Below are 12,749 nucleotides of genomic sequence, written 5' to 3'. Positions count from 1 at the left end.
CCTTCTTCCATCTGGAGCTCGTGGATCTAAGGGAGAATTTTTTTTCTATCTTAAGCTTGGGCTGAATATGGCTGCTTGAGGCAGTTTAAGTTTAGAGGTGTGTTCATCCTTAGGAGACTCATTTGACTAGGTCATCTCTTGGTTGAGACTATGTTAGGCACCTGTTTGATCTTTTTTATTTCTTCTAATTAATGTAATTATTAATGTTTGAATTCTTACAATAAATTTTCATAAATTTTGTGCTAGAATTCTCATGTGAAAAAGATTTGATATTGTCGATTTTGCTTCTTATGCTTTTGATTTTTCATATTTTTTTTCTATTTTACACCCATTTTTTTTGGCATTTACGACTTCTTCTCACCTTATGAAAGATCTTTTGATCACAGCGATATTATTCCTTTTTCATTACCTTTTGGTGTTTCTTTCAATTTTAAACCAATCATGTTTTTTTCGCTCTCTTCTCCCACTTGCAACAACCCTATGAATTTCGTTGAGGTGGACCCGCCTGCATCATTGATGATGGATCAGGAGCAGTTTGACTATCATCAGACAGCTTGTCTTCACCCCATCCATTTGATTGAGAGTCGCCAAAAGGGGTGAAAGGCAAACACATTTTCTGCCAACTAGTTGTTATTTTATAAGAACCAATTATAGTTCGACCTTAGACCGCCCCTTTGTAATGAAATGATTAGCATTTTTTGGTTATATGGGATTTTTTTTGGCACATGTAATGCCAAATTTGATCATCATAATCATGATTGTAGTGTGTTTATGCGACAAATGAACATCCAATGATGAATTGAACTCTTTAGCTATATGTTTTCCCGACGCTTCTATCTGATAGGATTTGTTCCAGTTACCTCAAGGAGTTAGATTCACTTCCAATGCTTGGAGAAGAAGTGAAGGATATAAATAACAAGTTTTATCTCACTTTGATGGAGGGGGTTTGGCTGATTTGGGACACGCCCCGCTTATACAACTATGATAGCTAAATCGAAGCCTCCTTATAATCTTTTGCAGCAAGCCTACCAAGTCATGGGTATAAATCTCAGTGTGCCTAAGTATATTGACACTCAAGTTGTTAGTAAGGTGCTCGCTCCAGACAAAACGTGGCATCATGATTGAGGATGATTGAGTGTTTGTGGATGCCATTCAAGAAAATTTGGATGAGGCTCTGGCCAAGGAGGGTTGATACGAGAGGCTAAGTATAAGTAAATATATACAATTGATTTCTCATTTTACTATTATTATTCAAAAAGTGGGGATTGATGAGTTGATTCTTATCAAGAGGAGGGGGTATGTTAAAATGCTTGTGAGTAATTATGTTTCTCTTACAGATGTTCCATCCATTAGTGGTGATGAAAAAGGGGCGACTGGTAAAGGTAAGATAGGAAGTGATGGGTCAACATGTGGAATAGAGTCGAGTTTAGTGATGGAGGATATTAGTGTTGTTGTGGTTGCCCCATTGGCTCTGAAACCGATCAGAGCCCTACCTCCCCCGTCACAAATGATCAATCTCAAGAGAGTTCTGTGACCAGGTGGGCTCTCCTTGATGGCGAATATGGTCTTTCGAGTGAGGAGGAGCGGGTAGGTGTCATGAGGTGAAGTGCAAGAGGAAGAGGCAGGTGCCACTTGTGAGGGAGCAATATCTTAAGTGAACGGAGTATGCCATTTGTAAGAGGCCCCAATTGAAATGGCTCCCAAGAAGAGAGGGGAGATAATGCGACTGAGCGGGGGCAAGCATTACACCTAGTTGTTCTGTAAAAAAATTGGAACTCTGTGAGTCCTCACACTGTTTGATATTCCTAGTATGTGCGGGACCATATTCTCTCCCTCTATGTCCACCTCCTTTGACTGAATGGATTGTAAACTTGAAAAAGCGACGTGGTCGGACGGGTCATGTTCCCTCAATAAGACCATAGAGTTGGGATCTTATGGCTCTCGGGTGCCTCAACTTCAAAGATCTGTCTGAAATAAGTGTTCTCTGGTGGAGTAGGGCATACAGTATTTATGCGTCATTGCCTATTGCGGACCAGTGGAGTTAGCCCTGTGCTGTTGGGATAGTATGTGTCATCGCTCACACTTAATTTGGTGATAGGGCTCTCTCAGCATTGACGCCAAGTCTCCATTGTTGCACGAGAACTACCCGTTAGAATGGCGAAACCACCTTTTGAGTGAGCGTCTCTCTAATCATTTCCATCATATGTTATTTGAGCTCTTGGATCTCTTGTGCTACAAAATCTCAGATGCATTCCATGTTTCATGTGATTTCGTGGTGACTTTCTTCTCCTTGTGTTTCTTCTCTTTTTATTTGTAGCATATTCCATGCTCATCACACTCTTTAGATTGTTGAACACAAATTTGTCCTTGAATTAAACCCAAGAAATATAGCGTAAATAAAGAACGAAAAAAAATATATATTTTGAGGAATGAGAATAGGGGAACCATATGAGAGAGATCAGAGAAATATTCTTGTATTCGGGATTATTCCTCCTTAAAAAAAGGATTCTAAAAATGGTTCCTTATTACAATTAATTTTTTGTATTTATAGTGGTTGTGACTTCCCTTAAAAGACTTATTTGGGCTTATCTGGCCCAAAACCTTGAGATTTAGGTCCTTCATATTTTTGTTATCATAACGTGGGATCTTCAAAGGAGTCAACCCCTAATTAAGTTGCTGACATGCGAAGGCAAGTCATCCGGCCTTAAACGACTATCTCCTAGCATTCGACTGCATGTGTATGTCTGCTTGATCATCTATATATATTCGTCTTCGGTCATTCAACCATCATTCACATGGCCCCGGTCACTCATCCTCGGGCGCTCGACCTTGGCAGACTAGCCTTGAGTGCTCTGCCTTGGTCACCTAATCTCGAGCACTTTGCCTTGATCATTAGGCCTCAATTACTTGGCCTTATATGCTTTGTTTTCCCGACTTGTAATTGTGTTTGATAGCTCAATCTATTGTCTTAACTCATTTGAGATGACCACTAGTTGATGTGATGTGAGCTGTATGATTCTCAATGATCTGAATCGTTTGATATATGATGACCTGGACAATTGCTTTACAGATGTACAATAACATAAACGATTTTGTTTCAATTTCCTAAATTACTTGCAAAACATTAAACAAACTAATCGTTGAAATTTACGTAAATAGCACCAAATTCTTGCACATTTACTTGTCTCACACCCCAAACTTTAATTTTTACAAGCTAAGCATCTTTTCCTATGCTTGAAAAAAATATATGAAAAGGTGAATTATACTTTTTGTATAGGTAGTGTGTTTTGGTTGTAAAATTTAAAATTTAGACGTTAAATAAATAAATACATAAGATTGAGTGCTATGTATGTAAATTCCCCCAACTAATTTTAACTTCTCAGCTCTAAATTTTCATCTCTATATCACTCCAGCGCGTATTTAAAAAAAATATTAATAAAAAAAACAACCAAAGACCTTGCATAGGAGGAATAAATATTACGTCCGGAGTTTAATGAAATCACATCATGTAGAGGTGACAGAAAAATAAAAGAAAATTTTATTTTAGCTCAAGGGAATATTCCTCCCGTGTTATTTCACGTTATTCAGGTGTTATTGAGGTGATATTCATGTATTATTGTTTTCTAGGAATATTCCTGATGTTATAATAACATAATAACATATCAATACCACCACAATAACACCTGAATAACACGGAATGACATAGGAGAAATATTCCCCTGTATTACTAGGCCGGATCACAAGAAAATGAGTTTTTTTTTTTTCCTGTGAGCTCGACGTTGAAATGATTCATTGTACTCCGGACGTATCTCTAAGTCCGGAGTCGGGAAGTAATAATTTTTTGCCTAGGAGTCGCTTTGGCGGCCACATGTGCGACACTTGGCGAAACTAGTCATTATCTCAAATTTTATGTATTTATTTATTTTTAGCAAATTGATTGGGATGAAATGGGGGCATTCTCTACTAATTCATGTGCATTAATATACGTAACATCTAACTTTTATTCTTTACATTTATACTTCTAACTTCCAAAATTTACATACATACCCCTCAATTTTTATGTATTTACATATCTAACACCTAAACTTATATTGTACATACCATCTTACCCGTGCATGAAAAGACATTTGAAAATTAAAACAATTATATTTTTGTTGTGATAATAAAGATTTGAGTGGTATAAATATAAAAAAAAAATAGAGCGATTATTGCGTGCGGAGAACCCACGCAGAACTGCGTGCCCTCTCGATCGCAGCAACATATTTGCCTGTATGACAGCGGGTCCCACAGTCATACATGAGAAGTACAAAAAATAAAGTTTAGATGCTAAATATGTAAATACATTGAAATTTGGTGGCATGTATGTAAGCGCCACCTTTACTCGTTGAAATACACTATCTCATGCATAAGTTATGTTAGGTAATATAGCTTGTATGTAAAAATTAAAATTTAGATGTCAGATATGTAAATACATAAGATTTAAGTGATATATATGCAACTATTTTAGAGCATAAAATAATTTGCTGATTAATTACAGCATGGCTACAACATGGCTGAGAGTGCTTCTAGCATAAGCACTGATGTCATCACTTTGTCTTACTGTAAATTGTTCTTTCTTATCTTCTACATAATACTCTCTGTAGTCTCCCTCTCTCTGAAGCCATGGAGGAAGTAGTAATCATTGGAGCAGGAATCGCCGGGCTTGCAACGGCCCTCGGTCTCCACCGGTGAGTTTTTCGCCTGTGCTCTTTTAATTAGATTTTGAGTATGAAACATATTACGTTCGGACGGTCAAATACCGGTCATCACGTTGCCTGTCGATGAGGTGTATCCATCTGGATGTGCAGTGTCCAGACGAAATATTTTCTCCTTTCTAAGTAGTTAATTTTGAAATAGTGTTGCATGCTATTGTAATTGCCCCGCTACTAATACACCTTTTTTTTGTTTTAAGTTTAATTCAGGGACTAATGTTATATGTAAGTTGTCTTAAAATGTTGATTGAGTGCTTATAATTTCAACTAAAAGGGCAAATGTTGCCTGTATGTGTTTGATATTAAAGTTTTCCAATTGTCTTAAAAGAGGTTTTTGATATAGTGATGTCGTAGTAGTTGTTAAGTATATGACATGTCACAACATAGACATAATAAGAATATTTAACTTATTAGAACACTCACAATAAGAAAATTGTGCTAATAGCTAAATCATAACTTTAATGAAAAGATATTTGAACAAAATCAAATAGTAAAAGGGTAAAAATCTAAATAATTAATACTAAAAATAATTGATTTGAATTTAAATTCTTAGTCATGCTCCTTGAAGTTGTGTGTTTATATCATGATAGCAACCCAGGGGTCTTCGGTGAACTGGTTAAGAACTATAGATTCGAGGCTCAAAAGGTTGTTCATATAAAGCCCAAAAGTCACCCGTTCATGCTTTCACAGTTGCTCAACAGAGCTCAAATTGCACTTACCTAGCTCAGAAGACTTAAGTTCCGTTTGAGGCAGCTTATTTGGTGCGGTGACGTTTTGAAATCACACTTGGCCTGTTTGGGTAAAACGCGTTTTGACAGCTTATGCGTTTTGATAATGCTGAAAGTAGCATTTTCAAACCGCGTCTAGATATGTGCGGTGACAGCTTTCTGGCAGCGGTCTGACTTTTCCAAATAAATATAAATTTGTAATAGTCACTGCATCTAGCTTATCAACATATTATTCAATAAGCTACAGCCGCCCCAAGCAGACCCTTAAATTTAGAAGACATTAGTCTTATTCAAGAGAAATTATTCTATACGGAAAACACATGCAAAAATGCATGAGTTGCCCGATTTATACCATTCTTCACCATAAATGTGTATTTTGATGAGTCCTATTTTTATTTTTTTATTTTTTTTAAGTACCCACCCAAATATATCTTAGGGGTGAACAATTGAGACCGGACACCACACAAATTTAAGAGATTGCTTATCCAGTGCATACGACTCATTTGAGTTCGCCGGAGTTGATAACTCAACGATGGCGGCGGCAGATTTCCTGTTCCGGGAGTCTCTCCGGCTAAAGCCCCCTGCTTAATAAATGCTGAAAAACTACTGTAGGAGCGACTTCGCCGAGCAGGAGTGGAAATGAAGATAGGGAATTTGCCGCTGCCGCGGTTGTGGAGTTCTCAACTCCGGTGAACTCAAAGATGCCGAAGCGGAGAAAGTGACACGAGGGAGAGAGAATCCCTTTATCTATAAATATCGAAGAAGTTTAGGTGGGAGATATTTAAATTCTTTGAAGTGCCACATATTAAAACCCTTTTTTTCTTAACTCGATCCTCGTGATCCGCTTGCGCAGAAAAGGGATAAGAACCTTGGTCCTGGAATCTTCCGATTCGCTCAGGGCTTCCGGCTTCGCTCTCACCATATGGGCCAACGCCTGGAAAGCCCTCGATGTCCTGGGTGTCGCCGACTCGCTGCGCCAAACCCATCTCCCCCTCCAACGGTAACCTTATCATCCCAAACCCTAGCAATCGACAACTCCTCACCTCGCCATCATTATCGTCCATTTCTGATATAATCTTACAATTTTTGCACAGAATCGTTGCAAACTCTGCCTCTTCTGGAGGCATGACTGCTCAGATCCTCTTTTCAGCTCAGGGGAAAAGGTAAGTTTTTGGTTTTAATAGCTTCTGGTAACTATGTTTTGATAAGAAATAGATCATAGTGATGATGATTGGGGCTTTGGTTTGTTGCAGGGGAGAACTGGAAGTGCGTTGCTTGAGGAGAAGCTTGCTTCTTGAGGCTTTGGCAAGGGAACTGCCTCCAGGCACAATAAGGTACTGCTCCAAAGTGATTGGAATCGAAGAGGATGGCTACTTGAAGCTCCTGCACTTAGCTGATGGATCTTCTCTCAAAACTAAGGTGATGTTCTGTGTGCTCACGTGTGTAAGAAAAATGACTTATTGTTTTGTTTGGGCAGCTTGATTTAAAGAGTATTATGTTTAATCTCAGGGCAAGTAGCTTTTGAATGCTGTTAGGTGCCATATGCATGAAACTAATAGAGCCTAATGAAGAATTAGATGATGATAAAATACTACCTTCAGAAGATTTATGTGTAGAGATTAGTAGAGAGGATTATGATGTGTCAGGATTTATATATATGTATATATGTATGTATGCAAATAATTCAAAAACTAAACTTATTCAGATTTGACATTACTTCATTCGAGATGATGTAGTTCGAGGTGATGTTTTGATTTATTTTGTGAGTACTGTCCATCATTTATTTGATAAATCCATCAAACTCTTAACTTAGGGTCATTTTTTGGGCTTTTAGGAGACATCTAGGTATTCTTGTTCCAGCATTAGTCTCAAATGGATCATAATGTGTTATACTATATATAACAAATGTACAAGGTAAAAAATAGACTTATTCCAAACTTGTTTGGCTCAAATTCAAGATGATTTGTAATTAAATCAGATGAATTCAAGCCAGGCAAAACTTGCTTTTGTTAAGTTCACAAGTAACTTATTATTAAATTTCATGTAGGTCTTATTGGGATGTGATGGTGTGAACTCAGTGGTATCAAAATGGCTAGGACTTAGCAAGCCTACCTTTTCCAAACGCTTAGCCACTAGAGGCTTTGCTGTGCTTCCTCAAGGGCATGGCTTCAAGCATGAGTTCTTGCAATACTCTGGAGAAGGCTTTCGATCAGGGTTTTTGACTTGTGATGAAAGAAACATTTATTGGTTCTTCACCTGGACTCCCACTGATCATGGTAAGCTAGAATAATGAATTTATTTTCTCTAAATATAAAGTGGTTTGAGATTAATCATTTTGTTAACATTGTTAGTACCTATATCTAAGTTATTTGTATTAAAATTTATGACATAATGCTTATTTTATTGGACTTGGTTTCCAGTAGGATTAGGATGCCCCAAACTGCTTCATATGGGTTTGATTAAAATAAAAAAAGCTTAAGCTAATTTGTAAGAAAGATTCGTTGATGAACTTTTTATTTGAATGTAAGTTGCTTCTATTAGGTCTTTCAGATTTTTGTGACCTTTCGAGAATTTTTGATCTTAGGTTCCTCTTAGGTAATTTTGAGCCTTGTTAGGAGCATTTGGACCCGAGTGGGCCCCCTTTAGATGTGTCTCCTTTAGGCTCAAAATTCTTTTATGGCTAAATAGATATCGGCTCAGCATTCTTTTGATAAGGGTTTTTTTGACTTGGATTGAAAGAAACATTTATTGGTTCTTCACCTGGACTCCCACTAATCATGGAAAGCCAGTATAATGAATTTATTTTCTCCTCATATTAGTGGTTAGAGATTAATTTTTTTGTTAACATTGTTAGTGCCCATATCTAAATTATTTGTATTCAAATTTATGACACAATGTTTATTTGTTTGGACTCGGTTTCCAGTAGGATTAGGATGCCTCAAACTGATTCATCTTGGTCTGATTAAAATAAAAAAGCATTAGTTAATTTTTAAAAAAGTTTCTTTGATGAACTTTCTATTTGAATTTAAGTTATTTTTGTTAGTTCTTTCAGCTTTTTGTGACCTTTTGAGGCTCTTTTATCTTAGGTTCCTCTAACGTAATTTTGAGCCTTACTAGGACCGTCTGGATTTGAATGGCTCCATTTACTTTATTATTATTATTTTTATTAGGTGATTTGAAGAGCTCTCGTTGGATAGAAAAGAGGTGGAGGAGCATATAAGGTTGGGCAATGGCCTGGCTGGGAAGGAATGGGAAGGGTTTTTTTATTTTATAAATTCTAATCTATGTCTTGATTTGCTTGTTAGTCGGTCATGTCCGAATGCTTAATAATATGGGTGTCCTTCTTGGGAAAATTCTACATTTGGGATGTGCTCGTGCAGTTCATTTTGCGATCAGATATCGTCTGAGAGAATTTATTGATGGTCGGGATGATATGGGCCTGAATTATATGTTTCGTGACGGTTGCTTTCCGTTTTCGTCTTGTTTGGTTATTTTGATCGTAGAAGGTCTCTTCTTAGATAATTTTGGTATTCTACACTCACTCGTGTAGTCCATTTTATAATTGGACTTCGTTTGAACTATTTTCAAAAATGGTTGAGGTGATTCAAATTTGATTCACGCTCGCCGCATTAGTGATTCATCTTTTTCTCCGTAGTTTCTCCATTCGATCCTAAACGGATACTCTTTATGCAACTTCAATCCTTTTAATAGAATGCTATAGTATTCATCGTTTGCTTGTTACCCTTATGTCCAATCGATTCTTCTTGTGAAATATATATATGATTGTCAACATCGCCATGCCACCCAAATTTCGTGGTTGGTTCATAAGTCTTCTTGTGTATCTACCTGGTAGATGGAAAAATAGTCTCGTATACCCCTTTTTTTTCATTAGACTTAGGAGGGTACTTATTCCGTGTTGTGGTGATTCCCATTATCACATCAAGACATTTACCTCCAATAGGATATTATGAGTTCAATATATGCATTTTTCCTCTAATTGTTAAGGAAATGTAAGCCCTATCTCATGGATCAACTCCGTTAGTTCCACCAACTGTGTTTAGGGGTGTAAACGAACCGAACACGAACGAACAAAGCTTGTGTTCGTGTTCGGTTCATTTAAAATTTAGTTTGTTTGAAATAAGCTCGTGTTCGTTTCTTAACGAACGAGCCGAACACGAACCGAACACGAGCTGTTCGCGAACAACGGGCCAGTTTGACATCCCTAATATTAATATATAAAAATAATATTATATATTAATTATATAACTTATATTATATAAATATACAATATCTATATTAGTATATTACTACTATAGTATATTAATATATTATTATTATTATTTTATCATATATTATAATTTATAAAATTTAATGTTTTAGAATATAATAAATTTTTTATATATAATTATTTTATATTATTTTATATTTCAAACAATAACGATTCGAACACGAACGAACGCATCACTGTTCGTGTTTGGTTCGTTTAACTAACCGAACGAAAAAAATTTGTTCGCGTTTGTCTCGTTTACTTATCGAACGAATCGAACACGAACTCATTGACGAACCGAACACGAACTGTTCGCGAACAACGAGCTTTTTTGACAGCCCTAACTGTGTTAGAATTGATCCCTCTCTCGTTTGAACAATCCCTTAATTGTAAGTTATGCACTTTTGACCTCTTTGGTGCAGTAGATTTTTTTTTCATTCTCCTTCTGGTAAGTCTCTAAAATGGTAAGACCTTGTTACACTCTCCAACATTCTTGTCATGGTCAGTCTAATCGCATTTTGCTGCATCTTTGCATGTTATGTTGCTTTATCTCGCATGCAACTTGTGTTTGATTGCGCCTTTGCATCTGAGACTCTTGCTATGATTTCAACTTGGAAACACCTTTTATGTTGAATTTGAGATATGAAATAACATCTTTAATCCGAGTAAAACATATGCATTTTTCATCTAATTGTTGATAAAATTTAAGTCTTATCTCCCTGGATCACTTCCGTCAATCTGTCTTCTTTTTGAGCAGTCTCATGAGTTAATTTTGGAGAATTTCTACTAGTTTGTTGTAATAATTAAAAATTCAAAAATTATAAAAAAGCCTACAAATTAACTTCAACGCTTTGAACTGTGACTCAGCGAAGGAAGCGGGAGTCATGCGCTTCGCTTTGCTTTACTCGTGAAGCACACTTCTAAAAACATTATCTTGCACCTTATAACTATTTCAAACACTGTCCCATATAAGATTGCAATGTAACAGCGGGCCAATGCGAGTTCTTTTTATGACAACATGTGATGCTTCTAACAACTTCTAGGTCAGAACACTTCCCACACAAGTTAGTGTCATTTAATACATAAATATCTCTTGTAATACTCATAATCTGTGTAGAACACAATTTTCAAGCAAACCGAGGGTTAATTTGTAAATTGGACACTTTAGGAGCAATTTTTTCCTTAATTTTAGCGGCATATGCTGACCGATCTTTTCATTGATCATGCCATGTCGGCTTGACATATATTTATATTTTCTTTAATTTAAGAAAAAATAAATAGTTGAACTCATAGATTGCAAAGTCCTCTCTTCTCCATTCCACAGACAAAGAAGCTGAAGAAAATGCTAGCAAGATGAAACAGTTAATTTTGAGTAAAATGCGCAAATCAAAGCTGCCCGAGAAAATCATCGAAGTCATAGAGAAAAGTGAAATGAGTGAACCAGTCTCTTCTCCACTGAGATACAGATGGCCTTTTGATTTACTCATTGGAAATATCAGCAAAGGCAATGTTTCTGTTGCTGGAGATGCACTTCACCCAATGACCCCTGATATTGGCCAAGGAGGATGCTCTGCACTCGAAGACGCCATTGTTCTTGCTCGAAGCTTGGGTGAAGCTATTCTTGCAGGAAAGCTTTGCAAGACTGAGGAAGAAGAGTATATGATCATTGACAAGAGTTTGGAGAAGTATGCGAAGGAGAGGAGATGGAGGAGCTTTGACCTTATTGCTACTGCTTATCTTGTTGGTTTAATGCAGCAGAACGAAGGAGCTGTTATGAGATTTTTAAGGGATAAGTGCTTGGCTGGGATTTTGGCAAGGTTGCTTCTTAAGAAAACTGAGTTTGATTGTGGGAAAATATGAAAACTCTTCATGCGGTATTTTTAAAGTTTTGGGAGGTAAATATTTGTATATTGGTGAAATGTGTTTGAGGATTTCATGTTATGCTGTTTGGTTGTGGAATTTTCAATGGACGCTATTAAATTTTTTTTCCTTCATCATTTCTTGATGATTTTTTTCCCCTTTCTGATGTTTACTTTAGATTTTTGTATCATAATACCGGTTATTTCCTGGATTTTAAACTCCAAACCTGTTGACGAACGACTTTCAACACTCATTTATGATATCAGTCTTAGATGCCTTTTGTAGATTTATATAAAATTGCATTACCATTTGCATTGTGAATCACATGTGCATGTTGAGCCATCTTGCTTGTAGGATAAGATTGTAAAACTCATTTTCTCCATATTCATTAGCCCATTTTGTATTAGCATTAAGACTAGATGATATTAGTTTAAATCTATGCATACATAAGATTATGGGTATTTCCCTTGATGTAATATAAGGATTTATAATTCATATTTGGTGGGTGGAAAACTATGCATTCATAATTCACCATAAGCATCATATTTGATGAGTGGAAAACTAGTCTTGCATGGCTCCTTTATTTGCATTAGATTTAGGAATGTATCCATCAAGCAGTGTGATGATTCTCACTCTCAAATTAAGCCATTTAGCCCGCATAAGGTATTGAGTTCATTATATGCATTTCTCTCTAGTTGAGGAAATGCAAAACCTATCTCTATAGTTCCACCCACATTCATCATTAATTTTGAGTTGTTCCCCTCTTTTTTCAGTTTTCTCCTTGTAGATTATAAGATCCACAATTTTAACCTCATCCTTTGTGATGTTGCAAGTCCCTCATTTTTTTAAGCTGTTTCATCCAAAAAGAGAATTGTAGTTGTGCTCTCAGGCATTCTTCTCTTGCTCAGTTCAATTGATCATTTGTCATTCGGACCCTTTGAGGAGTATCATTATCCTCTGCCATTTTCTAATTATCTCTGTTTTTTATGTTGCCTCATCTCTCATCTACTCCCGTGTTTGATTGCCCTTTTGAATCCAAGGCTATTTATGTTATGACTTTTAATTTAGATTTTAACATTGTCATTGCCAGGTCCCAAATACGAAAATGAAGGGTTGTGTTTGGTAGTCAACCCCCAACATAAA

General features: G+C 36.5%; 1 protein-coding gene across 1 annotated transcript; it reads left to right on the top strand.

The window, feature by feature from the left end:
- The first annotated feature begins 4,621 nt into the window (after window positions 1-4,621).
- Window positions 4,622-11,722, top strand: LOC110025489 (FAD-dependent urate hydroxylase-like). Its single transcript, XM_020725995.1, has 6 exons — window positions 4,622-4,727; window positions 6,333-6,479; window positions 6,574-6,642; window positions 6,733-6,898; window positions 7,527-7,755; window positions 11,071-11,722. Exons 1-6 carry the CDS (start codon window positions 4,663-4,665, stop codon window positions 11,604-11,606), a joined length of 1,212 nt encoding a protein of 403 aa, XP_020581654.1. The 5' UTR covers window positions 4,622-4,662; the 3' UTR covers window positions 11,607-11,722.
- Window positions 11,723-12,749: the final 1,027 nt, after the last annotated feature.

The sequence above is a fragment of the Phalaenopsis equestris genome, unplaced genomic scaffold (assembly GCF_001263595.1).
Source record: "Phalaenopsis equestris unplaced genomic scaffold, ASM126359v1 Scaffold000301, whole genome shotgun sequence".
In the NCBI taxonomy this organism is placed as follows: domain Eukaryota; kingdom Viridiplantae; phylum Streptophyta; class Magnoliopsida; order Asparagales; family Orchidaceae; genus Phalaenopsis; species Phalaenopsis equestris.
Note: the sequence above shows the minus strand (reverse complement) of the source record. Positions and strands in the feature narration are given on the sequence as shown.